At 54.9% G+C, this 25,524-nt stretch overlaps 2 protein-coding genes across 11 annotated transcripts in view; one reads left to right on the top strand and one right to left on the bottom strand.

Moving 5' to 3' along the window:
- The first annotated feature begins 8,770 nt into the window (after positions 1–8,770).
- AANAT (aralkylamine N-acetyltransferase) lies at positions 8,771–11,644 on the top strand. Its single transcript, XM_010596929.3, has 3 exons — positions 8,771–9,435; positions 9,867–10,021; positions 10,284–11,644. The coding sequence occupies exons 1-3, from the start codon at positions 8,838–8,840 to the stop codon at positions 10,587–10,589; spliced, it is 1,059 nt and encodes a 352-aa protein (XP_010595231.2). The 5' UTR covers positions 8,771–8,837; the 3' UTR covers positions 10,590–11,644.
- RHBDF2 (rhomboid 5 homolog 2) overlaps positions 11,506–25,524 on the bottom strand; it is a 29,123-nt gene continuing 15,104 nt past the window's right edge. For 3 of the 10 annotated variants that reach the window (XM_064270694.1, XM_064270695.1, XM_023556872.2), the window contains exons 2-20: positions 25,332–25,445; positions 21,904–22,060; positions 20,780–20,907; positions 19,978–20,173; positions 19,688–19,891; positions 18,669–18,797; positions 18,172–18,290; positions 17,719–17,916; positions 17,311–17,424; positions 16,669–16,780; positions 16,333–16,407; positions 16,028–16,189; positions 15,533–15,642; positions 15,327–15,390; positions 15,140–15,234; positions 14,791–14,866; positions 14,537–14,637; positions 14,220–14,373; positions 11,506–12,893 (exon numbers count right to left, since the gene is read on the bottom strand). In XM_064270694.1, coding sequence (XP_064126764.1) covers positions 12,474–12,893; positions 14,220–14,373; positions 14,537–14,637; positions 14,791–14,866; positions 15,140–15,234; positions 15,327–15,390; positions 15,533–15,642; positions 16,028–16,189; positions 16,333–16,407; positions 16,669–16,780; positions 17,311–17,424; positions 17,719–17,916; positions 18,172–18,290; positions 18,669–18,797; positions 19,688–19,891; positions 19,978–20,173; positions 20,780–20,907; positions 21,904–22,047 — 2,601 coding nt within the window. In that variant the 5' untranslated portion in view covers positions 22,048–22,060; positions 25,332–25,445 and the 3' untranslated portion in view covers positions 11,506–12,473. The remainder of the gene's footprint in view (positions 12,894–14,219; positions 14,374–14,536; positions 14,638–14,790; positions 14,867–15,139; positions 15,235–15,326; positions 15,391–15,532; positions 15,643–16,027; positions 16,190–16,332; positions 16,408–16,668; positions 16,781–17,310; positions 17,425–17,718; positions 17,917–18,171; positions 18,291–18,668; positions 18,798–19,687; positions 19,892–19,977; positions 20,174–20,779; positions 20,908–21,903; positions 22,061–25,331; positions 25,446–25,524) is intronic. The other 7 variants (XM_064270698.1, XM_023556867.2, XM_064270697.1 and 4 more) reach the window with 6 other exon arrangements.

Raw genomic sequence — 25,524 nt, 5'->3', positions numbered from 1 at the left:
AGCATAAAGTTGGGTTAGAAGAGTGTGCTGGTATGGGAGCACTTTCCCACGCTACAGAATTTAACACCTTGGCAAGGTCCCTGAAAGTCGGTGTGAACACACTGCTAGGATGGCTCCTGGAAGCTCGAAGAAACTGATGCAGAACACGTACCACCAGGTGCCAGGACAGCTGCTGACTCACGGCTGCATTCTTCTCCAGGAACTACCCTCAGCTGACGGAGGAAGCTGCCCCACCCAAGGTTAACACAGGGCAAAAAGGCCTGCCCCCAAATAGTGGTCATCTCCAAAGCTCAGTTCTCAACTTTCCTGGGGCAACAAATGGTCCCTCAGAATGTTCTTTCGCTACTGTGACATCAATTATCTACTAAACCACGAGGACAGCCAACTGTATAGCCATTGTCCGTTGTCCTTGCCACTTTGTATCATTAGAGAGATGGCGGCTCAGCCCACCTGCTAGGGCAGGTGGGGATGTAGGCAACATGGCCCCCTGGGGGATCTTTTTGTGCCCTGGACAGCTTGGCTCCAAACTGTCATAGAATGTTCTGGAGCCCTGAAGAGGAGCCCAACTGTGGCCCATGATTTGCATAGGATCAAAGAGCCTTCTGGGAGAAAACTCCAAACCAGCTCACAGCAGGTATTCAGACAAGTATAGACCTGTCTGCTTGACCAGGTGGTCCTGAAGGAGACCAGCCTGGAGAGAGTGACAGTGGGACCACTGAGGGGGAGTCAACATGTGGGGAGAAGTATGGTAGGGGACAGATGGAGCGGCCAGAGGATAAGGAAGCAATTGTTACAGGAAGAGATAATGCCGTGCTAGGTCTGTCCTTACTGCCCAGACTACCCTTTCAAGGGAGTTGGTGATGGAGGAAGAAGATTGTGGCATTAAGAGCAAAACCGTATCAATAGCATCTGAAAAGAAGCATCCATGAGTTGATGGCCCCTCATACTCCCATATGTCCTCACGAAGCATCCATGAGTTGATGGCCCCTCATACTCCCATATGTCCTCACACCCCTACGTGGGGGGCATTTGACTACCCCAGCTTCTACAGATGCCTCTTTGTGTGTCTGTCTCCACATTCCTGCCTTCAAAGACTTTACGGTTCTGTAGGGAGAGAAAGAAACTCCTGGGTGGTTGGCGCTTGGTTGCTAACTTAAAGGTTGGTGGTTCGAGTCCACTCAGAACCACCTCAGAAGAAAGTTTGTTGATCTACCTCAGAAAAATCAGCCTCGAAAACCCTGCGGAGACAGTTCTACTCTGACACACATGGGTTTGATACACACCACAATCAACTCGACAGCAACTGATTTGGGTTTGTAGGGAGAAAGAAATGCAGAGACTAACAAATTCCACAAAATATTACAAGTGCTAAAGTAGTAGTGTCTACAGAGGCGGTGCAGGGGGCATGAGGTTCACAAGGGAAGGTTGATCTGTTTCACCAAATAACTCGAGGACATGTTCATAGTAAGTGGACTCTTCTGCTGGGTAGCGTTTACCAGGTGAACAGGTTAGTTAGAGCAGTGTGGACAGAGAACAGAAAGATGAAGGAGCTTGGAGGTGCCTGGAGCGCAGGCGACTGTGTGTGGCAAAGTGAGGACGTGTGTCTGGGGTATCGAGAGATGAAGTTGCAGAAGGAAGGACCAGGGCAGAGCTGGACCTGTACGCTCAGCAAGGACTTTTAGATGTAAGAGTGTCAGGGAGCTGGCCAGTAGACAGTTGAATATATGAGTCTGAGCTCAAGAGAGAATCTGAGTTGGAGGCATCGATGAGGAAGTTGTTAGCATATGATGGTGACTGGAATGAAGAAAGGTTCCCCCATTGCTGATGGTGCACAGAATGGTGCACCCCCCAAAAAGACGATATGTACATGTTTTAAATGATATATGGTGTTATTGTGGCTTTGTGTTGTTGAGTCAATTCTGATTCATAGTGACCCCACTGATGGAATGGAACTGCCCCATATGGTTTTCTTGGCAGTAATCTTTACGGAAGCAGATTGTGATGGGTAAGATTGTATTCCAGCTTGGCCGGGCCATGACTCTCAGTGGCTGAGCAGTTATGATGTAGTGTGGCAATCGTGTAATGATGTGATAACTTCCCTGATGAGCTCTGATATATGGGATCACCTCCATGATGGGATCTGCTGAGTAGCCAATTAGTTGAAAGGGAGTTTCCTTGGGGGCATTGCCTGCATCCAGCTTAGGTGGACTTTCCAGCAAGGCTCCTGGGCTTTTGCTCGCTCTGGATCCTGTGGCTGGCTCCTTCCTGTTAATCTGATCTCTGGTTCTTGGGACTTGAGCTAGCAGCTTACCTGCCTTGGGATTCATCAGCCTCTACAGCCTGTGAGCCAGAGGCCTGCTGTCTGTCCTTCCGATCTTGGATTTGCAAACCCCTGCGGCTACGAGTCAGGAGAAGCCTCTGGCCTGACCCATGGACTTTGAACTTGCCAGCCTCTACAACAGTAGGAGCCATTTCCTTGACACAAATCTCTCTCCATATATGTTGGAGCCCTGGTGGGGCAGTGGTTAACAGCTCAGCTGCTAACTAAAAGGTCAGCCATTCAAATCCACCAGCCACTCCTTGGAAACCCTATGGGGCAGCTCTACTCTGTATAACTCTAAACGGTTACCAAGAGTTGGAATCCACTGGACTGCAAGATGTATATATATATATTTACACACTACCCTGGCTTTTCTTCTCTAGAGAACCCAGCATTAGGCAGCAAATCTTTTTCCTGTGGAGCCACTGGGTGGATTCAAACAGCCAACCTTCTGGTTAAGAGTTGAGCACTTAACTGTTGTGCCACCAGAGCTCCTTTAAATGATACATACCTGTGGTTATTGACATAGCAAAAGACTGGAAACAATCCAGGAGATTGGTTAAAAATACCATGCAGTTATTAAAAAAAAAAAAAAAAGGAATGAAGACTTTCTGTGAACTGATGAGGAATGATTTCCCAGGTTTAGGTTAAAAAAAGCGAAGTGTATGTAGTACGCTAGTTTCATGGAAGAAAATACAGAAACATGAGGGTAGGAGGGGGTAAGGCTTCCCGGTGAATACATTTGATTTTTGAACCATCAACTCTTCAAAACAACAAATTTTTAAAATTGTGAGTACAATTTCCAGGAGCAAATGCATAGAGTGAGATGAGACAAAACCTTGGCTCCTAATCCTGGGGATGTTAACTTTTATTTTTAAACTGAGGTGAAATTCACATGATATAAAATTAAGCATGTTCAAGTGCACTATTCAGTGGTATTCGGTGCATTCACGACATTGCACGACCACCTCCTCTCTCTATTTTCAAAATTTTCATCATCCCAGAAGAGCACCCCATACGCTTTGAGTAATCCCTCCCTGTCATGGATTAAATTGTGTCCCCCCACAACATGTGTCAACTTGGTTAAGTCATGATTCCCAGTATTGTGTGGTTGTCCTCCGTTTTGTGATTGTAATTTTATGTTAAAGAGGATTATGGTGGGATTGTAACAGCCTTACCCAGGTTACATCCCTGATCCAAAGTAAAGGGACTTTCCCTGGGGTGTGGCCTGCACCACCTTTTATCTCCAAGAGATAAAAAGGAAAAGGAACAGAGCAGAGAGGGGGGACCTCAAATCACCAAGAAAGCAGTGCCAGGAGCAGACCGCGTCCTTTGGATCCGGGTCCCTGCGCTGAGAAGCTCCTAGCCTGGGGGAAGGTTAATGAGAAGGCCGACAGAGAGAGAAAGCCTTCCCCTGGAGCTGACGCCCTGAATTTGGACTTTTGGCCTACTTTACCGTGAGGAAATAAACTTTCCTTTGTTAAAGCCATCCGCTTGTGGCATTTCTTTTATAGCAGTGCTAGATGACTAAGACACTCCCTATTTACCCCTCCCCCAGTCCCTGGGGGAACGTCAGATGGATCTTGGCTGAAAGCAGAAAATACCAGAAGGGTGTGTGACCCCAATACTCCCCAGCATGTTTTCTCCTTTTTCAGAACGGGCAACTGAGAGCTTGACATTACTAATGCCATGAAGAACCCGTAAGTTTTTCTCCTTCCTCTGCCTCCTCAACATACTTTTGTTAATAACTTTGTTTTGACCTAATGTTAATGACTTTGTTCTTGTTTTAATCTGATGCAGATAACTTTGTTTTGTTCTGTCTGATCGACCACCTGTGACTTACAACACCCCACCCAGGTGTCTGACTTGTATATCTTTGGCCTGATAAAGAGATGTCCTGCATGTATCTCTTTAGTCTGATAAAGAGTGTTTTGTCACTATCTTGTAGTGCATAACTCCTCTGGCCAGGGCATCTGGGAACAAAAAGACACTTCGAACCCTTGTAAGGTTCTGTATAAGCTCTAATGTAAAATTGCTCTTTGGGAGTCGATAGAGGCAGCCTGTGTTGCTGCTGGGTCCGCGGTGAAACTTTCTCACACTTTTTGACTTGGAGTATATGTTTCATTGGCTCGACTGCTCCAGGGCATGTACCCTAATCGGGTAACAGGTGTTTACCTGTGTTTTATCGACTATGCAGAGGTATTTGACTGTGTGGATCATAACAACTTATGGATAACATTTTGAAGAATGGGAATTCCAGAACACTTAATTGTGCTCATGCAGAATCTGTACATAGACCAACAGGCAGTCCGTCGAACAGAACAAGAGGGGATACTGCGTGGTTTAAAGTCAGGAAAGGTGTATATCAGGGTTGTATCCTTTCGTCATACTTAGTCTGTATGCTGAGCAAATAATCTGAGAAATCAGACTATATGAAGAAGAATAGGGGATCGGGATCAGGATCAGAGGAAGACTCGTTAACGCCCTGTGATATGCAGATGACACAACCGTGCTTGCTGAAAGGGAAGAGGACTTGAAGCGCTTACTGATGATCAAAGACCACAGCCTTCAGTATGGATTACACCTCAACGTAAAGAAAACAAAAATCCTCACGACTGGACCAATAAGCCACATCATGATAAACGGAGGAAAGATCGAAGTTGTCAAGGATTTAATTTTACTTGGATCCACAATCAACACCCATGGAAGCAGCAGTTGAGAAATCAAAAGAAATCAATTGCATTGGGCAAATCTGCATAAAAGACCTCTTTAAAGTGTTAAAAAGCAAAGATGTCACTGTGAAGACTAAGGTTCGGCTGACCCAAGCCATGGCATTTTCAATCACCTCATATGCATGTGAAAGCTGGACCATGAACAAGGAAGAACAAAAAAGAATTAATGCCTTTGAATTATGGTGTTGGCGAAGAATATTGAATATACCATAGACTGGCAGAACAAACAAATCTGTCTCCGAAGGAGTATAGCCGGAGTGCCAGAAGATGGGGGGACTTTGTCTCATGTACTTTGGACATATTATCAGCAGGGACCAGTCCCTGAAAAATGACATCATGCTTGGTAAGGTAGACAGTCATCCAAAACAGGGAAGACCCTCTAGGAGATGGATTGACACAGTGGCTGCAACAATGGGCTCAAACATAACAACCATTGTGGGGATGGCAAAGCACCAGGCAGTGTTTTGTTCTATTGTACATATAGGGCTGTTAGGAGTTGGAAGCGACTCCACAGCACCTAAGAGCAACCAGCCCCTGGCAATCACCAATCTGCATTCTGTCTACATGGATTTGCCTGTTCCATACAAAGGGGATGATTGCACATTATGGACCTTTACTATCTGGCTTCTTTCACTCAGCGTGATGTTTTCAAGGTTTATCCCCACAGTAGCATGTATCAGTACGGCATTCTTCTTTATGGCTGAATAAGATTCCATTGTATGTACATGCCACAATTTGTTTATCCATTCAACTGTTGAAGGATGTTAACTTTTAAGGGGCAGACAGGAAAGGAGAAATCAGGAAGGAGACCCAGAAGAAATAGAGACAGAGCAGCAGCAGAAGAGGGAGTTTCAAGAGGGAGGGTCATCAGCAGTGTCCACTGCCCTGCAGGCTGGGGTAACCATGTGGACAACCCTGCAGACACCTGCAGCCCCGGCGTAAATGGAAGACTCTGTTCTCAATTCTGAAGAGTATTCCATTTTGTGTATATTCCACAGTCCATTCTAATGTTGGTGGTCATTTGGGTTGTTTCTAATTCGGGGCTATTATGAAGAGGCACTTTAAAAAAAAAAAATTAGTAATCAGAAAATTATTTTTTTAATAATTTATTTTCCTTTGTTGTTGAAAGATACACAGCAGAACATGCACCAATTCAACAATTTCTACATGTACAACTCATTGGCATTCATCACATTCTTCAAGTTGTGCAACCTTTCTCATATTCCTTTTCTGAACTGGTCCTCCTCCATGAACTAAACTCAATGCCCCCTAAGTTTTCCACCTAGTATTTTGAATTGCTGATGTCAGTTTGATTCCATATACATAGTTCTTTAAACAGCACAATGCTTAAGTCAGGCATTATTTACTAATTAAGCTAAGCTAGTTTTTGGCTTAAAGAAGACTTCAGGGATATTTTTGGTTTAAAATTTAAAGATTATCTCAGGGCAGTAGTTTTGGGGATCCATCCAGCCTCCATGGCTCCCGAAAGTCTGGATTCCATGAGAATTTGGAATTCTTGAAGAGGCACTTTTTAAAGAGGGCTGCAAAGGTGTAAGGAACCCCTGGGAGACGCAAATGGTTAAGCCCTCGACCACCAGCTGAAACGTTGGTGGTTTGAACCCACCCAGCAGCTCCTTGGAAGCAGCTCTGGCAATCTGTTTCTGAAAGGTCACAGCCGTGAAAGCCCTATGGGACAGTTCTCTTCTGCACACATAAGGTCGCCATGAGTCGGAATCGACTCAATGGCAGCTAACAACAACCTAAAGAGGCTGCTGGGAACATTCTTATTCTTTTAGTGTTTGCTTGGGTACATGAAGGAGAGGGATTGCTGGGTCTCAGGGCAGGGGTCAGCCCAGCTTTAGTAGATACTGCTGTTTTCCAAAGTGGCCTTGCACCACCTCATAGTTACTTAAGTACTTCAGGGTGCAAGAGATAAGGTGAGGTAGAGAGGGGGAGGGTAGGATGGCCTGCCTGGGTGTCTAAGGACACTGGTTTAGTGGGAGGAATGATGATGGAGGTGATGATGGAAAGCAAGGAGGATGAAGATGGATTCCCACCTCTGGACTTGGGAATTTCCCCAGAGCACTCTGGGAAGGGATGCCGTGGGGGAACCAGACTTTGGTTACAGACACGATGGGGGAAGCATTGTAAGCAGGACAGGACGTAGAAGATTTACCCACAATGATCAAGTCTTTCGTGAGCTTGCCAGGGTCTACACAGCAAAGGCCATACCACCACTAGCACCCTGTCCCTGTGCAGTCTAGCCCTACCTTCCCTCCGGGCTCGTCCACTCCACCTACACGACTTAGAGCCAGACGTGGGCTTTTCTCCCCAGGGCCCCTAGGTCGCTGACTCCCTTCCCTCTATAGACCCTGACTTGAGAGCATTGTCTGAGAACCGGTAGGAGAATTGTGAAGACGTGAACGTGGCCTTGTGAAATCCAACGGAATCAGCAACCATGGCAGTAATAGCATGCCAAGGGAGGCACACCTGCGTTTGCCTCTTGTGCTTCGCCTACTTCCTGGGTGGCTTTGGCAGGTCATTTCACCCCTCCGAGGCTCAGCTTCCTTCTCTATGTTGTTGTGAGTTGCCATCAAGTCAATTCCAATTCATGGTGACCTCATGTGTGCAGGGTAGAACGGCACTCTAGGGTTTTAAAGGCTGTGACCTTTTGGAAGCAGATCGCCAGGCCTGTCTTCCAAGGCACCTCTAGGCTGGTTTGAACTGCCAACCTTTTGGCTAGTAGTCAAGTGCTTAACTGTTTGTGCTGCCCAGGGTTAATACTTTGCTGACTGGTTGTGTCGATTAAAGGAGACCCTTACCCAGGGCTCAGCACATAGCAAGTGCTATAAAATGAGGGTGTTAGCAGGCCACCAGAGCTACAAGGAACCTCAGAGATGGGCTTGCCTAAACTTGAGGGGCAGCAGGCAGGTACACAGACCCACAAGTCTGCGACAGAGCAGGGATTAGAACTGGACTCGAGGTTTAGCCCCACTCTTTCTCCAGGTCCAGGCCTGAGTCTGGCCACTCGCTGTAATCCCTCCCGCCCAGGGTGCCAGTGCTGACGTGCCACCCTGGGCAGGGCAGGCGCAGAGCTGCCAGGATCTGTGGGCCCCATTCTGCTTGTGTAAGGCGGGAGGCGGGGCAGGGATTAGAGACCTCTGGGAGCAACATCACATGCTCCCCGGTGACTCCAGCCCCACGCCCAGGCCTCCAGGCTTCTCCCAGTTCCTGCACCTGTGTGGCAATGCTGGGGCCCCCACCTGCAGTCCTGGTGAGTGAGACCTCCCCCACTGGCTCTCAGGAGCTACCTACTTGGAGCTTCTAGCTGAAGGAAGAGAGGAGGTGGAGGAGGGAGAGCAGGGTGGATGTGGAACCATGGGAGGTCTTTAGTGTCCCTTGGAGGTGGAGGGTGGCCTATGCTCAGAACTGCCCACCATAGGGTGTCACGAGAGAGACAAAAAAATGCTACAGGGGACATTGATAAGCCAGGGTGAAGCAGGAGGAATCGCGTGTGCCCCCATGTCTGCTCCTCCCCACTCCCCCAGCCAGGCTTTGAACCCCCTGTCACTTCCTGCAGTCCCAAGTCCCCCTAGCCACCCCAGCCCTGTGTGCCCGACCCACGTTGAGGCCACCTGGGTAAACGTAGAGGCTCCCTGGGGCTCACCTAGATTTAGGGCTTTTCTCCAGGGCCTGGGGCCGAGGGCTGCCTAAAAATCCCCCAGTCACACCATCTTGCACCCAAAGGACCCGAAAGTCTCCCCTGGGCAGGTAAGCAGCTCTGGATGGCCCCCAGCGGTGGTACGGGGGCCTGGACAGCCATTTACCAACTTGTCCTGCAGCTGCTTAGTGGGGACTCATGTCCCCACCCCACCCCACCCCAGCAGTGCAGAATACCCCAGCTCCATCAAGCCTTGCCCACTGCTCTCACCCCTCCTGGGGCTCAGACACACCTGGAGGTCAGTGACACCAGAAAGTGGAGGCTGAAGGCGTGGGGGGCTGTTCCTCAAGTCCTTCTGACCGGACTCAAAACTGCCCAGCAGACACCTGGGGGAGGAGCTCACTCTGCTTGGGTGTTGGCTCCACCCCAGTTCCAGGCACAAAAGAAGCGAGGTGCACTGTCATCAGACACTCGCTCTTCTACAGGTGCTGGGGTCCCTCCTCAGCCACGCAGGCCACTTCCAAAACAGGGGTGCCCCAGGGAGACACCGGCGGCCAGGATGTCCACGCAGAGTGTCCACGCCTTGAAGCTGGCCACCCTGTGGCTCCCGCCTGAGGTCCCCGACTCCCCAAGCCGCCAGCGTCGCCACACACTCCCGGCGAGCGAGTTCCGCTGCCTCTCCCCAGAGGATGCCACCAGCGTGTTTGAGGTCGAGCGGGAAGGTGGGCGGCCCCCACACAGGCTCCAGGCCTCTGATCAGCTCCTGTCCAGTGGCCCTGCAGAGAGGAGACCCTCACATCCCAGCTCCCCAGCTGATCTCCTGTCTTCGGAGGCTGGGTCCTCAGAGTGTCAGACTGTGTGTGTGTGGGTGTGCAGCTATGCACGCAGGTGTGGTGTGTGCAGGTGTGGTGTGATGTGTGCTCATGTGCATGCACGAGTGTGGTGTGTGCATGTGTGTTTGTGTGTGTGTGCGTATGCACTTATGCATGCATGTGTGTGCATGTTCAGGGTGAGAAATTGGGGAAAACAACTTCCCTGAATCTTCTGCTTTCCTGTGGTGAAGGTTGGGGTGGGATACCCAAAGGGGATGCTGGGTGGGCAGTGGGTGGGGGCTCAACGACCACTGGGTCACACACATGTCGCCCCTTTTCAGCCTTCATTTCCGTCTCTGGCCTCTGCCCCCTGTACCTGGATGAGATCCGGCACTTCCTGATTATGTGTCCAGAGCTATCCCTGGGCTGGTTCGAGGAGGGCCGCCTTGTTGCCTTCATCATTGGCTCACTGTGGGACGAGGAGAGACTCACTCAGGTGAGGCAGGCACAGAGCTGCCAGTCAGACGGAGGCTGGCATTTCGTCCTCCAAAACCGGAGACATAACCCTCCCAGGGCAAGAAAAGCTGGGCCCTTTGGGAGTCTCAAAGCCCCGCAGGAAGGCTCCTCCATGGGGCTGTGGGTGGGAGGGAGCCCCAGTTGGAGTCACCCAGGGGACGCCTTCCCCTGGCCTGGGTGGGGTGGGTGGGGGCAGGTGTCTTCAGAGGTCACCTGGACTCTCGTCCCTTGCACGTCCCCAGGAGTCGCTGACGCTGCACAGGCCCGGGGGCCGCACAGCCCACCTGCACGTGCTGGCTGTGAACCACAACTTCCGGCAGCAGGGCAAGGGCTCCGTCCTGCTGTGGCGCTACCTGCAGCACCTGGGCAGGCAGCCGGCCTTGTGCCGCGTCGTGCTCATGTGTGAGGACCCACTGGTGCCCTTCTACGAGAAGTTTGGCTTCCGGGCCGTGGGCCCCTGCGCAGTCACCGTGGTCTCCCTGGCCTTCATCGAGCTCCAGTGCAGCCTGCGTGGCCACGCCTTCCTGCGCAGGAACAGCGGCTGCTGAGCCCGCCCACCTGGCCCCACCCCAGCTCGGCGGAGATACAGGCAGGGTGGGAGGGCAGGTGAATGGAGAGAATGGGTGGCTCCTCCCCAGCCTGGGCTGCCATCCACAGCAAGGGTGGCACGTCCTCCAGTCTGTCCTCACAAGCCCCTCGGACACGGCTTGGTTTGGTAAACGGGACGGGGAGGAACCACAGTTGACTGTCAGGAACTACTGGCCAGTGTTCCGGGCAGGAGGGCCGGAAGGGGCTCAGCACCAGGGCAGCATCCCTTACTCTCCCAGCCTCATGGCTACCCTCCCTCTCCTTGCCCCCTGGAGTTGGCGGGGAGGCGGGGGGGGGGGGATGGAGGCCAGTGACCTGCATAATGGTGTCAGTCTTGGGGCAGGGAGGTGCTGGTCTACTTCTCCACCTTTCCCCTGGATGTCTTGTGTCCCATCCAGCTCCCCAGACCAGCCCTCCTCTACCAGATGACTCCCCCCCGACCCCTTTGCCCATGCTAATTAAAGTGGTTATGCCCCCTTGGCCTCCCTAGTGTGGTGGGAAGGGCTGTAGGGGAGGCGTGGTATCGGGAAGCAAAGTGTGGCCATCCCCCTGCTGAAGTGAAGGAAGAGGTGCTGCCCTTTCTCCCTGGCACCATCTTGGCCAGTGCAGGCACCCCCCACCCAGCCAGCCCCCTCACCGCCCCTGAGCAAAGGCAGGGCAAGCTGGGGGTAGGGACCCCAGGAGTCAAAGGATTCATTCCAGCCCTCTCAAGGGACCCTCTGAGGTTCTGTGTGTGACGTTGGACCTTGATTCAGTTTCTGGTCCAACCAAATCCCTCGAAGTCCCTCACTGTCCCCTTTGAGCCAAGCTGCTGCCTCTGACCCTCCTCTGACTTCCATCCTACCCCAGGCCTCCAAATCAACACGATACTCTACCTTTTCCATAAAGAACATTTAATACTTTGAGACATCATCCATATAAAGTTAGCGTTACTTTTTAAAAATCATGACCATGATATAAACCAGTAAAAAAAAAAAAAATTCAGACCTGATTGAGCCTTGAGCAACCCCCAGGGCAGGTCCTTGGGGTGGCCTGGTCATCCCCCCCCACTCGGGTGGTGAGTGAGGTAGTGGGTCTTGGGGTGGCACCGTCAGAGCACCAGCCCCATCGGGGAGCAGAACACTGAAGGCGTCCTGAGGATGGGGCAGGGATGTAGAAGCCTCAGCCCTTCCAGGGCCCCTCCTCCCCCCTTTTAGGTGTACAGCCCATTTGCTAAAAGCTCTTGGCATCACAGCCCATGGCCAAAGCACAGGAGCTGAGTGCAGCTCAGTGTCCACGGATGGCCGGGCTCACAGGGCTGTGGGGGGGCAGGTAGGAGGGGAAGCAGGAAGGGGGCCCTGGTGGGTGTGGTGAGATGGAGTGGAAACCTGGGTGCCCAGGCAGCTGCCCAGCCTGAGGCCGCCCTGGGCCAACCAAGGGGACAGCCATGTCCCTGGGAAGTGCACATTCACAGTAACGGTGGGAGAAGGCACCAGCAGAGGCTGAGCTGGGAGAAGACAGCAGCCTCAGGACCTTGGAAGCACAGATCCCACCCGAGCAGGCGGCCCCAAAGCCAAAGCCAGGGAGTGGGAATGGAGGTCAGGCCTGTGGTCAAAGCTGCTGAGAATCAGGTGCTCTGGGTGTCTCCAGCCTGGGCCAGGGACACACAGCCAGAGGATGGGGGGGCTCTACTCTCCCAAGAGACCTCTGTTATCCGCCCTCTCCCCTGAAGTCAGGCACCCCAGCCTCACCCCCATCCGGGGGTCTTTGGGATGGGGGTGGAGTGCCCTGGAGCTGGCACCTCATGGCAGGCTAGTTGTCGCCACTCTGAGAATAAACGGCTGGAGCCCAGCTGGGCCAGCAGGTCAGTGCAGCACCTGGTCCAGCTCGTACTTCTCACAGAAGTGGCTGGTAAAGGGGAAGCAGGTGAGGTACTCGACCCAGGGCCAGTTGATGGGGTAGACGTAGAGCCAGATGACCAGCGAGGTGAAGAGGCCGGCAAAGACCAGCAGGGACACCAGGATGAGGGCACGCTTGCGGTACTTATCGCTGGTGCCGAAGGTGATGTAGGGCAGGAAGGCAAAGGCCAGCAGCAGGCCGCTGAGGAAGCCGAAAATGTGGGCAATGTTATCGATCCAGGGCAGGAGGCCACAGATGAACAGGAAGAACACGATGGCCGAAAGGTTCAGGAATGCTTTCCAGGGCCGTTCCAGCAGCTGCCAGCTCTGGATCAGCTCCACGAAGAGGCAGGCCAGAAGGCCGAACTGCGAGCCCGCTGGGCCCACCTAGGGGAGAGGGCCGCATCACTCCAGGGGCCTGGGAGGGGGCCCCAGGACCCCGGCCATGCTGTCTGTGAGCCCCTGAGGAGAATTTGCCCTGAAGCTGAGGGGTCAGGGGTCCACAGAAGGTGCTGGGCTGCAGCTGGGCACTCAGTATCCATCGTTCCAGCAAACACTGAACACCTACTGTGTGCTCAGCGCCATCCGGCCAAGTGCAGTAAGCAAGACAGACAAGCCTGCTCTGAACACGGACAGTGGGGCGTGTACAGGCACTGAACAAGCAGGCAAAAGGTGAGGGTGAACTGGTCAGATTGTACTGGGCTTGTGTTTGGGGTGACGAAATTTTGGAAACAGACAGGGGTGGGGGCTTGTATGACGTTTTGAATGTAACTAACGTCACTGAGTTGTACACTTAAAAATGGTTAAAATGGCAAGTTTTATGTTATACATATTTTACCACAATGAAAATAAGAAAACTGCTCTTTTTGTAGGTCAAGAGCGGCCAGACGTTGGCAATTTCATATTGCTCAACCTACAGCTACATAAAGGAGCCCTGGTGGCGCAGTGGTTAAGCACCTGGCTGCTAACCGAACATCAGCGGTTCAAACCTTCTAACTGCTCCATGGCAGAAAGATGTGGCAGTCTGCTTCCATAAAGTTTACAGCCTTGGAGACCCTATGAGGCAATTCTACTCTGTCCTATGGAGTCGCTATGAGCTGGAATCAACTTGATTGCAGCGGGTTTGGGTTTGTTTGCTTTTTTATAGCTATATAAGGTACAGGTTTTTTTGTGTTTTAAGGTACAGAAATCCTGGTGGCATAGTGGTTGTGAGCTGCATCTGCTAACCAAAAGGCAGGCAGCTGAAATCCACCAGGTGCTCCCTGGAAATTATATGGGGCAGTTCTATTCGCTATGAGTCAGAATTGACTCAACGGCTATGGGTTTGGTTATATAAGGCGCTGTCAGGCAGTGGTCATGGATATGAACAGAAATGAAGCAGGGTAAAGATACTGAGGAACCGTGATCAGCGAAGGGCATTCTGGGGGTGATGTCTGAGCATGGGGGAGGGCCAGGGATCTTGGTGACTCAGGAGCATCAGCATTTCCCTCTCCAGGGATTAAGGGACCAGCCAATAAGCCCCGGCTTAGCCTCCATCCGCTGGTGACCCGGCAGGAGAGCGAGGTGGGTGGGTGTGCGTCCCTCCAGCAGGTCCCGGGCCAGAAGGCAAGCAGGAGCAGCACAGGGTCGGCAGAGCTGGCCTCCCCACTGGCCTCCCCACAGGCCACAAAGCTTCAGGATGGAGAGGCCCAATCTCCCTGCCTGCATCCCTACCTCTGCCCGGTATGGCAGGAAGATGGCGCTAGCGAGGTTGCCAGTGATGCCACTCAGGATGAAGATGATGGAGATGCGGTGCCAGCCGGCCAGCTTCTCCAGGTCCCGCAGGATGGTCATTTGGAAGACCACGGACACCAGGCAGTGCACCACACTGGGGTGGGGGGACACACCAGGCATGGGCCTTCCCGCATTGGCCCATGGCTGCTGCCAGCATCAGGTTGTGCCGGTGGTGCACTGGCCCAGGAGCCCTTCCTTGGCGGGGTGGCGGGGGGGCGGGGGGGAGGTCCAGGAGGGTGGCACGAGGCACCTCTTACCCAGCATGCAGGAATAGAGACAGCCAGAGCCGGTAGAACTGATCAGGGACCTCAGGGTTGAGGAAGGGCAGCAGCCCACACACCTTATCTAAGCAGTGCACCTGGGGAGGGCGGCGCATGGTGGTCAGTGCCCCGGGAAGCACACATTGCAGCAGCCAATGCCTGAGTCCTGACTGCAGCGTGGCCTCCAGGCTCCTCGGGCCAGGCTGGAAGCCTGTCTCCCCACCTAGAGCCCCCACCAGGCCTTAGCTCACCTGGGAGCAGAGCGTGGCTTCTTCGTGGAAATAACCGTGCATGAACTCACAGTACTCCCGGGTGGTGATCTCACAGCTGGGGTACGGCAGGAGGAAGGGGGCATTAGGCCCTGGGGAACCCCTGCCTCTGCCCACCTTGCCCTGGCCCCACACCTGGCCATTAGCAGGCACTCCTGGCAGGAAGCAGGGCCCCTCTGCAGAGACCCTGGCTCTGGGGAAGCTCCCCTTCCAGCTGCTCACACCCTGGGTAGCCCCAGAGCAAGGCGGGGGCCTCAGCGTTGGTGGAGGTATAGGTACGGGTGAAGGAGCAAGGCCTCAAGGAGGCTCCTGGGGTGGGGCAGCAGCTCACCTGCCCTTGGTGCCAATGCAGCAGGGCCGGCCCTTGATCTGGCAGTCCACATGCAGAAAGCCTGTATGGTTGCTCCTGGACTGCTCTGTGCAAATCTGTGGGGCAGCACCCATGGTAGGGGTGACCCATACAGTGGACTAGCACCCTGTCCGCCCCCCCCCGACTGCTGCCCGCCCATGGTACTCACCGGCCACTTGGTGATGTCATCTGGCCAGATGTGAGCACCGCTGGAGGCAGGCTCCTCACAGGTTCTGGAGGCAGAGGTCAGAGGGGGCAAAGTGAGGGGCTGTGAACCCCAGCCTGCCGCGGCTGCCCATCAGCACCCCAGGGGGTGGCACAACGTGATGAGATACTCAGCCCCATCCTGAGAGCCTAGGGGCAGCCACTCTGTACCTGGGGTCTTGGTGACACACAGCCCCCGACGTCCGCTTCTGGCCCTGGTCAGACTTGTCCATGGGGGGCCCGGTGTCACCCTGCCACTTGACAAAAGTGGCCAAAGTCTCCTGGAGAAGGGAGGAGGGCTAGTCATGCTGGGATAAGGTCACCTTGTCTGAGTAGGCAGGGGACTCCCCCCAGGACAGAGCTCAGGCCCAGCCCCCAGGCCAGCCCCCATGGCTCCCTAACACCCCAAAGACCCCACTTTGCTTTTCTGGCTGGGGCAGTTCAGCCAGCAAGTGGGCAGTGGTCCCCATGACTTCTTGTGCCAGGCGTGTGTGGGGCTGGGGAAGGCAGAAAGGGAGGGAGGTGGGGACACGGTCACTACCAGTGAACAGCCCCAACCCCAACAGGAGACAAGACTCCCTGAGACCCAGGGTTGTGAGGGGAGACTGGGCATAGCTGGGGCAAGGTGCCAAGCATCGCAGGCCGGAAGAGGCACCCTGCCCGCACCGAGCAGTCCTTGCGCTGGGTCTGGATGCAGCCTGAGTGGTCGTTCTGAACGCAGCAGCCCGAGTCCCGCTCCAGGTCTTGCTCCCGCCGCACCAGCTGCACAATCTGTTGGTCCTTCCGGATGCAGGGGGAGAACTTGGCGCCCAGGTGGATTAAATCGATCTGGGGGAGAAGAGGGTCTGAGCGGGGCTCATGCCACCATGAGAGTTTCCCTGATGACGGCGGCCACCGGGTGGGCAGACCTGCCCAGTTGGGGTACAGGCAGAGGGGTCCTACTTGGTCGATGCCCCCAGGTGGGCCCTCACCGAGCTGGGGCCGACCCAGAAGTTCTCCTGCTGGATGTACTTGACGCTCTCGTATACACCTTTGTTCCTTAGCACCTGGTACAGAGGCGGGGGTAGGGGGGAGGTGAGACAGTGAGGATCCGGGGAGGGCATCCAGGAGCCTCAGAGCCCTCCAGTGAAGCTCCCCACCCCTGGGTGTGTCAGGGCAGCAGGAGGCAGGCAGTTTCACTCTTCTAGACACTGAGCCCCAGGACCCAGCTGGGGGGAGTAGGGTGAACCTTGCACATCCCCCTGCCTAGCGACTGCTATGCAGAAGCATCTGGGAAGGCCGGGACCCCGAGTCTGCGGCCCACTCACCAGCTGGGTGGTGACATGCTGGGCAAAGCCCAGGGGCGCAATCCCGTATGTGCAGATGACCAGCAGTGTGATGATGACGTGGACGAAGGTCAGCCAGTATGTGAAGTATGGCCTGCAAGTGGAGCCAGCGCACTTTAAAACAACCCTCTGTGTGGTCAAACCCTGCAAGGGCTCCTGACACCCTGGGGATGGAGTCCAGAACCCTCCCGCCGGCCACAGGGCTGAGCTGCGCCCAGGCGCCCACCGTTCTCAGCCTGTTCCTAGAAAATATCTGCTCCCTCCAGCCCCAGGGCCTTTGCACATCATTGCCTTTGCCTGAGAGGTTACTCCGGCTCATTCCGCCTGCACCCCTCCCCACCAGCTGTTCACCCTCTCTGTCCTCCTCTGCAGCAGTCACCACACCTGTCACTACCCCACACCTGTCACTACCCCACACCTGTCACTACCCCACACCTGTCACTACCCCACACCTATCACTACCCAACTGTTTGTAATTTTGGGTCCAACATCTATCAGGTCACTGCCAACTGCACACTCTTGAGAGTCACCCTGCAGCCCAATCCTCGGGCTTCCCCCAGGGTGTCCGTGTACCTCCGGACTTCTCCCTCATGGTCACAGCTTCTAACTGTCCCTTGGACCCACCCTGCACTCCCAGCCCATTCTGTCGCTCCCGGAGTCTGCATGCATTGGTGCTTAATGGGTGCTTGTTGACTGACTGCATCTGAGAGCTGGGTGGTGGGTGCAGGCCCAGGGAAGCTGGGGGAGGGAGACAGTGAGCCCTCAAGGACCCGTCCCAGGTGAAGGGCATGCTCCCTGAGGACAGGGTGCTGTCACGCTGGTCTGGCCCACCTGGCCCTCGGAGGTGCTCATGGGACCCTGAATGAACCGGGGCGGGGGCCTCCAGGAGAGGGCCAGAGGGGTTGGTAGGTCTCTATCCCCCTCCCTGCCTGCAACTGTGAGGGGCTCTCGAAGGCGGTGGCCACACCCCACCCTGAATGGAGGGGATGGAGGCCCGGGGACGGTGCCCGCGTGCCCGCCCCAGCTGCTAACCGGTGGCTGTCAAAGCTCTCCAACTGCCGCTGCACGGTGCTGCTGATGCTGCGGCGGTAGCTGCGGTTCAGCCAGTTGCCCACCATGCCCAGGCCATAGTGCCGCTTCTTCCGGTCGAAGGCAAAGTGCTTCACCTTGGAGGCAATGCGCTTGCCACGCCTGGCCGCTGGGACCACCGAGCGGCCATACTCCCTCCTGCTGGGATGGCGGTTATAGGTTCCAACATCCTTCCCACACATCCCAGGCCCCAGAAGAGGGCTCAGGCAGGGCTGGGGGCCAGAGGTGGGTGTAGGAGGCCCCCAGACTAGGCCCCAGCTGGGATATGGCGTAGGGTGGGCAGCAGCCTGAGGTGGGGGTGGGCAGCAGGATGGGGACAGGTGTCTGCTGAGGGCCCTGGAGACCTTCCCTGCAGTGCCGCCTCCCCCCACCTGGAGAAGGAAGCCCTGTACTCACAGAGGGATCTGCACCCCCTCGGGGGAGACCGGGGAGGCTGAGTGCGGGAGCCCTCGCAGGCAGCTGGCAGAGATGGGGGGAGATTCAAACACATCATCGGGCATGGAGCTCATTTCTTCCTGGGGGCACAGGAGGGGCACAAAAAACAGTGTAAGGAGCCGCCAACGCCAAACACTGTCCCTAACACCCCAACTCAAGGGCAGGACTTGGCCCAGGATGAGGCTAGACAGACTGGCTCTCCAGGAGGGAGGCGGGAGCCACATGCCCATCGGCTGTGTGGGAGACTCAGCAGCTGGCATCCCACCTCACCCCAAATCCTCGCCCAGCCCAAGACAGAATGAAGGGCCTGGTGGCTCCATGCAACGGCACTCCCCACCCCATCACTGGGCCTCGGGATCTCTTGGGGGCTCCCAGGTAATTGCAACTGAGGCCCAGGTCACCTTTCCCAGCTCCTAGGCCACCCAGTCTGTCCCCAAGGGCCCACACCCCATGCTTGCCTTACTAAAAAAAGAGGAGTCAAATGTGTCTGCCCCGTCAACCACATCCTCGTCCAGGAAGCTGGGGTAGGCGAAGCTGCACTTGACTACCCGGGGCTGCTGTCCAGCAACATCCAACACCGAGCGCCCCTGGCACGGGACAGAGCCATGGTGTCAGGACCCCAGCCCCTTCCAGCTGACCCAGCGGCCTGAGACCCCGGACCCCAGCCTCCCGACCCTGAAGGGGTCATCAAGCCCCATCCCCCCGGGGTACCACCATGGGCGAGGTGATCCTGCCCAAAGCCCGGGAGCCTGGGAGCCAGGGAAGGAGCCCCCAAGAACTTCCTCACCAGCCCTGAACACATCACTCACCAGGGCCTGGTGTATCTTCTCTCCAATGACCCCCCGCCCCTCTGGCTTGGGCAACTGGCACCCCAGCACTTCAAGTAACCCCCATGCTGGCTTTGGATGTCCTACATCCTCACTCCCAGGTTCACATCACCCCCCCATCCCAGGCCCCTTGTTTCCTGCCATGCCTTCTGGAGCCACCCCTCACTCAAAACACATCAAACCTCCATCTGCTGCACCCCAAAGCACCACACTCCTCCTGCTCCAGGCCTTTGCACATGCTGTTCCCTCTGCTCAGAATGCTGTTCCCTCCCTTCCTTTCCTGGTGAACTTTTTCTTATTTTTCTGGGCTCTGTGATGGCGAGTTCCTCCTCTGAGCAGATGCTGGCCCTCACACACTGCTCCAGCTCATTTACTCTGCAGCTCTGTGCCCAGCACATAGTAGGTGCTCAGTAGACACGGGTAGAGGAGTGGTGAGTGTGTGGTTTACCTACTTCCCCAGTTTATATATTGCTGCAGATGCCCGCTTCCCAAACTAGAGGTCCCAGGGGCTCAGGAGGGAACTGGGACTAGAAGGGTAAGGGCCTGGCTGCAGGTTTTGGTGTCCCTGCCTCTGTCTGGAATCCCTGCACAGCCCTGCCCTTGGGGAAGGGGAGGGAGCGAGGGAGGCTGGGTGAGGGGAGGCCTCTCACCTTGAGGAGGGCGGCGGCAGCTTGAAAGCTCATGTGAGCCACAGACATCCTCTTGCGGCGGGGCAGGTGGGAATGGCCAGAGCGGATGCTGGTGAAGGAGGTGAGGGAGAGGACGCCTGGGGTCAGTGGTGGGTGTGGGGCGTGGGGCCGGTCCACCTCATCGGGGTGGCGGAAGGCCCGGCCCCGGGCCAACGGGTCCACGATCTGGAAGGAATGGAGGTGGTGAGCAGGGCCCATCTGGCCCCTGGGGGAAGCTGTCTGCCACGCCTCCAGCCCCGGGTGGGATCTACCTTGGGCATCTTGCAGGGTTTGGGAGACTCGGTGCCCTGGAAGGAAGGCACCTCCTGGCTGGGCAGCTCCAGGTCACGCTGGCAGGAGGCTTTCAGCTTGCCGTAGCGCACGCTGCAGTGGTGCAGGCTTTTACGTTGCCAGCTCTGCCTCTTTCCTTCCCAGTCGCCGCTGACCCCAAACCACTGGGCTGTGCCTCTGTGAGAGCAGACATGGAGAGCGTGCTTTTGTGTATGTGCACACACCTGTGCGCGTGCGGAGGTTATCACGCACGTGAGTGTCTGTGTGTGCACGTAGGAAGTGACATATGACACATGTGCCTGTGTGTGTACACGGGGCATGCTGTGGGAACATAATACACAGGTGTCCTCCTGCGCAAGCAGGAAGTGACATCAGTGATAATCACGTGTGTCCTCCTGTGCATGCAGGGGAGTGTCATCTGATGTGCATGTGCCCATGTGTGCACATGGGGAGTGACAAGCATGGGCACACAGGCCAGTGGGAGGAGAAGCTCAGCCTCCCCTTGAACTCTGGGGCTAGGAACCCAATGAGCAAAGGTGGAATAAAGTCCAGAGTGGGAGGACCAGGCAGGAGAGGTCCCTGGGAGCCACTCTGAGGGGCAACAGTCCACCCCCAGGTCACTGAGCCTGGACCCTTTCAGCCTCCACCTGGGGACTTTCTGAAGGCACATAACCCCCCAGGCCTCGGTTTCCATCCTAAAACAGGTAACAGCTTCTCAAGCTCGCCTCCTGCCTGCTACCTCAGGAAAGGGCACTGGGGGCCAGGGGGGCCAGGGGGGCTCACTTGCGGATGCTCTGGGACAGGGAGGCCTGGCGGCGGAAGCCGGGGCGCTTCTCGGCGCTGCTGTCTGGCCATCGTCCCCGAGGCTCCTGCAGGCTAACGCTCTTCAAGTAGGCGGGAACCTTGGGCCTCTGCAGGGAGGCAGGAGGGAGGTCAGGGCAGCAGTGGTCATGCGGGCTGTGACCCTGGGCCAGTTCCTCTTCGGCCTCCCAACATGAACACGCTGCGAGAACAAGCCTCAATCCCAACGGACGCCCCCTGAGCTGCTTTCATTTCAAACATAAAACCACCATTCTCTGAGGTGTCTGGGCCAAGCCTGGCATGCATTCCCTAACTCCCGCTTGATGATCTTACCCCGTGATGTCCTGGCCTGGTTTTGCATGTTCTAGATTTCTTGGGGTGAGGGGTGGCCCAACACAGCTCCCCTTTATGTCCCAGGCCATGCGGGATGCCCACGCTGTTTGGGGCCTGTGCTCAATGAGCTCTTTATGGAACAATCGTCCAGATTGGTGGAAACGGTGACTTATTCTCGCTGGACCAGAGGAGACGGGAGCTGCAAAGTCAGGCCGTTGGTGCTGTAGAGACACTGTCCCCGCTCACACACATCCCTCAGAAGCACCCAGAAAACCAAACCCGTGGTCGCCGAGCCAATTCCGACTTATGGCGACCCCATGTGTTTGTAACTGTGCTCCACAGGGTTTTCCTGGCTGTCATCTTCATGGAAGCGGTCACCAGGACTATCTTACGCAGAGCCGCTGGGTGTGTTCAAACTGCTAACTTTTAGGTTAACAGCCAGTTGCAAACTGCTTGTGCCACCCAAGCTCATTTTCCCTCAGAAGAGGGCCTGAGGTTAGGTGGAAACAGCCAGTCCCAGGTTGAACGGGCAAGCTGTTCCTGGAGGAGAACATGCTCTTTGGTCCCTTAGCCACCGAGAGACTAGCTCCCGAGCTCTCGGTCTCCCTCCCGGTGAAATTGCAGACCCAGGAAGGAGGGGGCAGAGGCCCGCGTCGAGGGCTGCACGCGCCTGCAGCTCAGAAAGAAGCAGCCTCCTCTCCACCCAGGAGATGTTGTCTCGGTGGCACGTGTCCCTGGTGGCAGGGCAGTGAGGCCCCAGGGTAGCCCCTCACCTTGGGCAGCATGCTGTCCTGCTCTTCAGGGGCCTGGGTCTCAAGCGGCGGGATGGTGATGGACAGGTTGGGCGGCTTCCGGCTCTGTAGGCGGCTGCTGGACCCGGAGGAGACACTCCCGCCATTCTTGTCAGCAGAGGCCATGGTGGACAGGAGGCTGCACGGAGACAGGGAGGGGAAGGGGTGTGGTGAGAGAGGCAGGGCTGGAGGGGACATGGGGATGCCAGTGCCAGGGCAGGCAGCTCAGACTGAGAACCAACTTACAAGACCATGAATTTAACTTGGGATCAAATGACAACACCCCACCTGTCTCAGCCGTCTAGAGCTCCTACAACAGAAATACCACAAGGGGGCGGCTTTAACAAACAAAAACATGGCAGAGGTGGAATTTGGGTTGGGTGGTGTTATGGACTGAGTCGTGTTATAGATATTAACCCCTATACTTGTGGATATAATCCCATCTGGGAATAGGGTTTCTTTGTTAGGTTAATATGACCATATTAGTGTAAATTGTGTCTAAAGCCAATCATCTTTGCAATATAAAACAAGCAGGTTCGGCGCAGAGAAGCAAGCAGAGATGGGGGAAGAAAGATATCACACCACATGAAGATTGCCAAGGAACTGAGGAGCAGAGGCTGAAAAGAGACAAGGACCTTCCCCCAGGGCCAACAGACAGAGAAAGACTTCCCCTAGAGCCAGCACCTTGAATTCGGTCTTCCAGCCTCCGAAACTGTGAGAAAATAAATTTTCATTCGTTAAAGCCACCCCCTTGTAGTATTTCTGTTACAGCAGCACTAGGGAACTGAGACAGGTGGGATATTTTGAGAAGGTTTATTTCCGTTCTTCTTCATTTGCATCCCAGACTGGTAGGGGTAGGGGAGATCCCCAGCTTTCCAGCTCGTTTCATTTCTGGTCTCTCTGCTTTAGGCAAGGACCAAACCAAGCAAGGTGTGTGAGGATGAAGGATGTGGTGCTGGATGACTCCTGCCACCTCACAGCCTGCCCGGGGTGAACAGGAGCCACAAAGTGGCTTTCTGTAGACAAAGAGCTTCCCCTGCCTTTGTCCTGGGCCAGGTGTGAGGAAGGACAGGAGAAGAACCAGGGCACCCTGGTGCTCTGAGCAACAGACAAGGTATCCCCAGCCATGCCAGGTGTCTGCTGCAGCTTCCAGGGGCCGGCTGAGCAGGGACACACAGCTCCTGGAGGAGGCTTCCGAGGCTGTGGAAGGAAATGGTGGCCCAGCCCAATTCCCAGGAAGACAACCACACCATCATTGCTCCTGGTCCCTGTGGCTGCCCAGTTCCTTTTCCAGAGAGAAGAGAAACTGCCCTGGCTAGTGCTTTTTTCATTTTACAGTAGAAAAATATTTGAATGATAAAAGTGATATATTTTCATTGCCAAAAAAATAAAAATTTTTTTTTCAGAATATAAAGCAGAAAGTCAAAGCCTGGCCTCATTCTCCAGAGAAGAGAGCTGGTGTGTATACCCTTCCAGAAGACTCACTACACCTGGAAACGTACTTTAAAACTTTATACACACACACACACACACACACACACACTCTCACACTCACACATACATACACACTCTCACACTCACACATACATACACACACGTACACACTCACGTACACACACACTCACCCACCTACACACTTGCACATACCCCTCACACACATACACACACATTCACTCTCTCTCTTACCTTTTTATTCTCTAGGGTGGCCATCCTTCCCTGTGTCACCCTTACTGTGAAGGTTCCATTTACTTATCCCCTATTGATGGTCATTTAGAATCTTTCTGGTGTTTTAAACTGATGCCCAGTGTTGCCATGAGCCTTTGCCTATGCTGCCTGCGCTTGCTGGACTGTTATTATAAGACAAAGTTCTACAGCAGGATTGCTGGGGTGAAGGGCAGGGGCATCCTGCAGAGGAGGTGGCCATCCGCCCTGGTGCAGGGTTTTCCACACTGAGCCACCAGTCCCCAGCTCCCTCAGCTCCCAGCAGCACTAACAGCCTCTGTCTCTTTTTATTCTCTTTATCTTCATCTCTTGCCCAGTGACCTTTCTCTTGCTGAAATCCTTAGCCATCCCCCTCCCCTGCCTCCCACAGCTCCTGGGGCAGGCTACTTTTGGTTGTTCCTCCCCTGCTACAAGGCCAGGGGCCCCACACTCATTCCCCAGTGTAGGTGCCGACCCTGGGGGTGCACAGACTGGGGGGAGGGTCACCCGGAGCCCTTCGGCCAAGGATGTGTGGGGCCAAGGTATGGGGTGGCAGGCAAAGCAACAAAAAAACAAAAACAAAACAGTTGCAGAGTTGATTCCAACTAATAGTGACCCCACATGTGCAGAGTAGAAATGCTCCACAGGGTTTTCAAGGCTGTGACCTTTCAGAAGATCTCCAGGCCCTTCTTCCAAGGCACTTTTGGGTGGATTTAAACTGCCAACCTTTCGGTTAGTAGTCAGTGATTAATCATTTGCACCACCCACACACAGCCACCTTTATTCTGAATCTGTCCTTCTCCCTCCATCTCTGACCTGGCCCACCAGGGCCACCACCTTCCCTCACCTGGAAGACCACCAGCCTCCCGTCTCCTCTACCTGCTGTTGCCAAGCACTCACTACCCACCAGTCTGCACACAGCAGCTAGAGTCACCTTTTAAAGGCCTGAATCACACTGTCACACCCCTGCTCAACACTGTCCCGCAATTTCCTGTTCCTGCTTAAAGTCCAAACTTCTTCCTGGAGCTCCAGACCCTGCATGGCTTCCACTCCTCCCACCCTGCTCCTTGCTCCCTGTGACCCGGCCATGCTGGCCTCCTCGCTGTTTCTCAAACCTGTCAAGCTCCACTAGGAGGCAGTGGGGTGCAGTGGTTAAAGCGCAGACTACAGTAGCAGCCTGGTATTGAACTTCAGCTCCCGTGCTTCTAGCAGGGACGAGTCACCTGGCCTCTCCTTACCCGGTACCTCACCTGGTCCTCACCTCTACAACAGGGATAACAATACTTCCTCCCTCAGAGAAGGGTCTTGAGGACAAAGCAGCAAGTGCGTGTCTGGCCCTTGAGCAGGTGCTCCCTGAGTGCTGGCTGCCTCCTCCTACTGTCAAACAGAGGGGTGGGGGGAGCGGGTGGCTCCTTCTCCTCATTCTGGCCCTAGCTGGAGCACCACCTCCTCAGAGCCCTCCCTCACTGCCTGAAGTGGCCCCGAACCCTCCTGTCTCTCCCTGGTCATCTCCCTCATGCTCTGAACTGAACTTCTTCATTTATTCCTTTCTGCTCTGTTTTCTCCCTTATTCACTGCTGTATCTCCAGTGTCAGGAGAGCCCCAGGTCCTCAGTAGGCATCAATATGCATTAGTTGAAAACACATATAAGTGAATGAATCAATGAGCCAGTACCTGGGTCCAGCCCACCCAGCTACCCAGCTTCCTACCTTCAGAGTGTGCGACTTGGCCCGCTGCTTTCTCAGTCTGGATGCAGAGGTCTTCAGAGCATGTTCTAGTCCTTTCCTCACTCTGCACAGATGCTCTGGGGCCAAGTGTCAGCCCTGCGGGGAGGTAGACGGATGGACAGACAGATGAAAGGATGGCTGGGTGGGCTCCAGGTCAAGCAGGGCAGCCTCCCTG

The sequence above is a fragment of the Loxodonta africana genome, chromosome 18 (genome assembly GCF_030014295.1).
Source record: "Loxodonta africana isolate mLoxAfr1 chromosome 18, mLoxAfr1.hap2, whole genome shotgun sequence".
NCBI classification, from domain to species: domain Eukaryota; kingdom Metazoa; phylum Chordata; class Mammalia; order Proboscidea; family Elephantidae; genus Loxodonta; species Loxodonta africana.
Note: the sequence above shows the minus strand (reverse complement) of the source record. Positions and strands in the feature narration are given on the sequence as shown.

Excerpts from the sequence above, each read along its gene's own strand:
- AANAT (XM_010596929.3), top strand. The coding sequence starts at position 8,838 with ATGGCCCCCAGCGGTGGTACGGGGGCCTGGACAGCCATTTACCAACTT. Across the intron at positions 9,436-9,866 it reads GTTTGAGGTCGAGCGGGAAG|CCTTCATTTCCGTCTCTGGC; the intron begins GTGGGCGGCCCC and ends GCCCCTTTTCAG. Across the intron at positions 10,022-10,283 it reads ACGAGGAGAGACTCACTCAG|GAGTCGCTGACGCTGCACAG; the intron begins GTGAGGCAGGCA and ends GCACGTCCCCAG.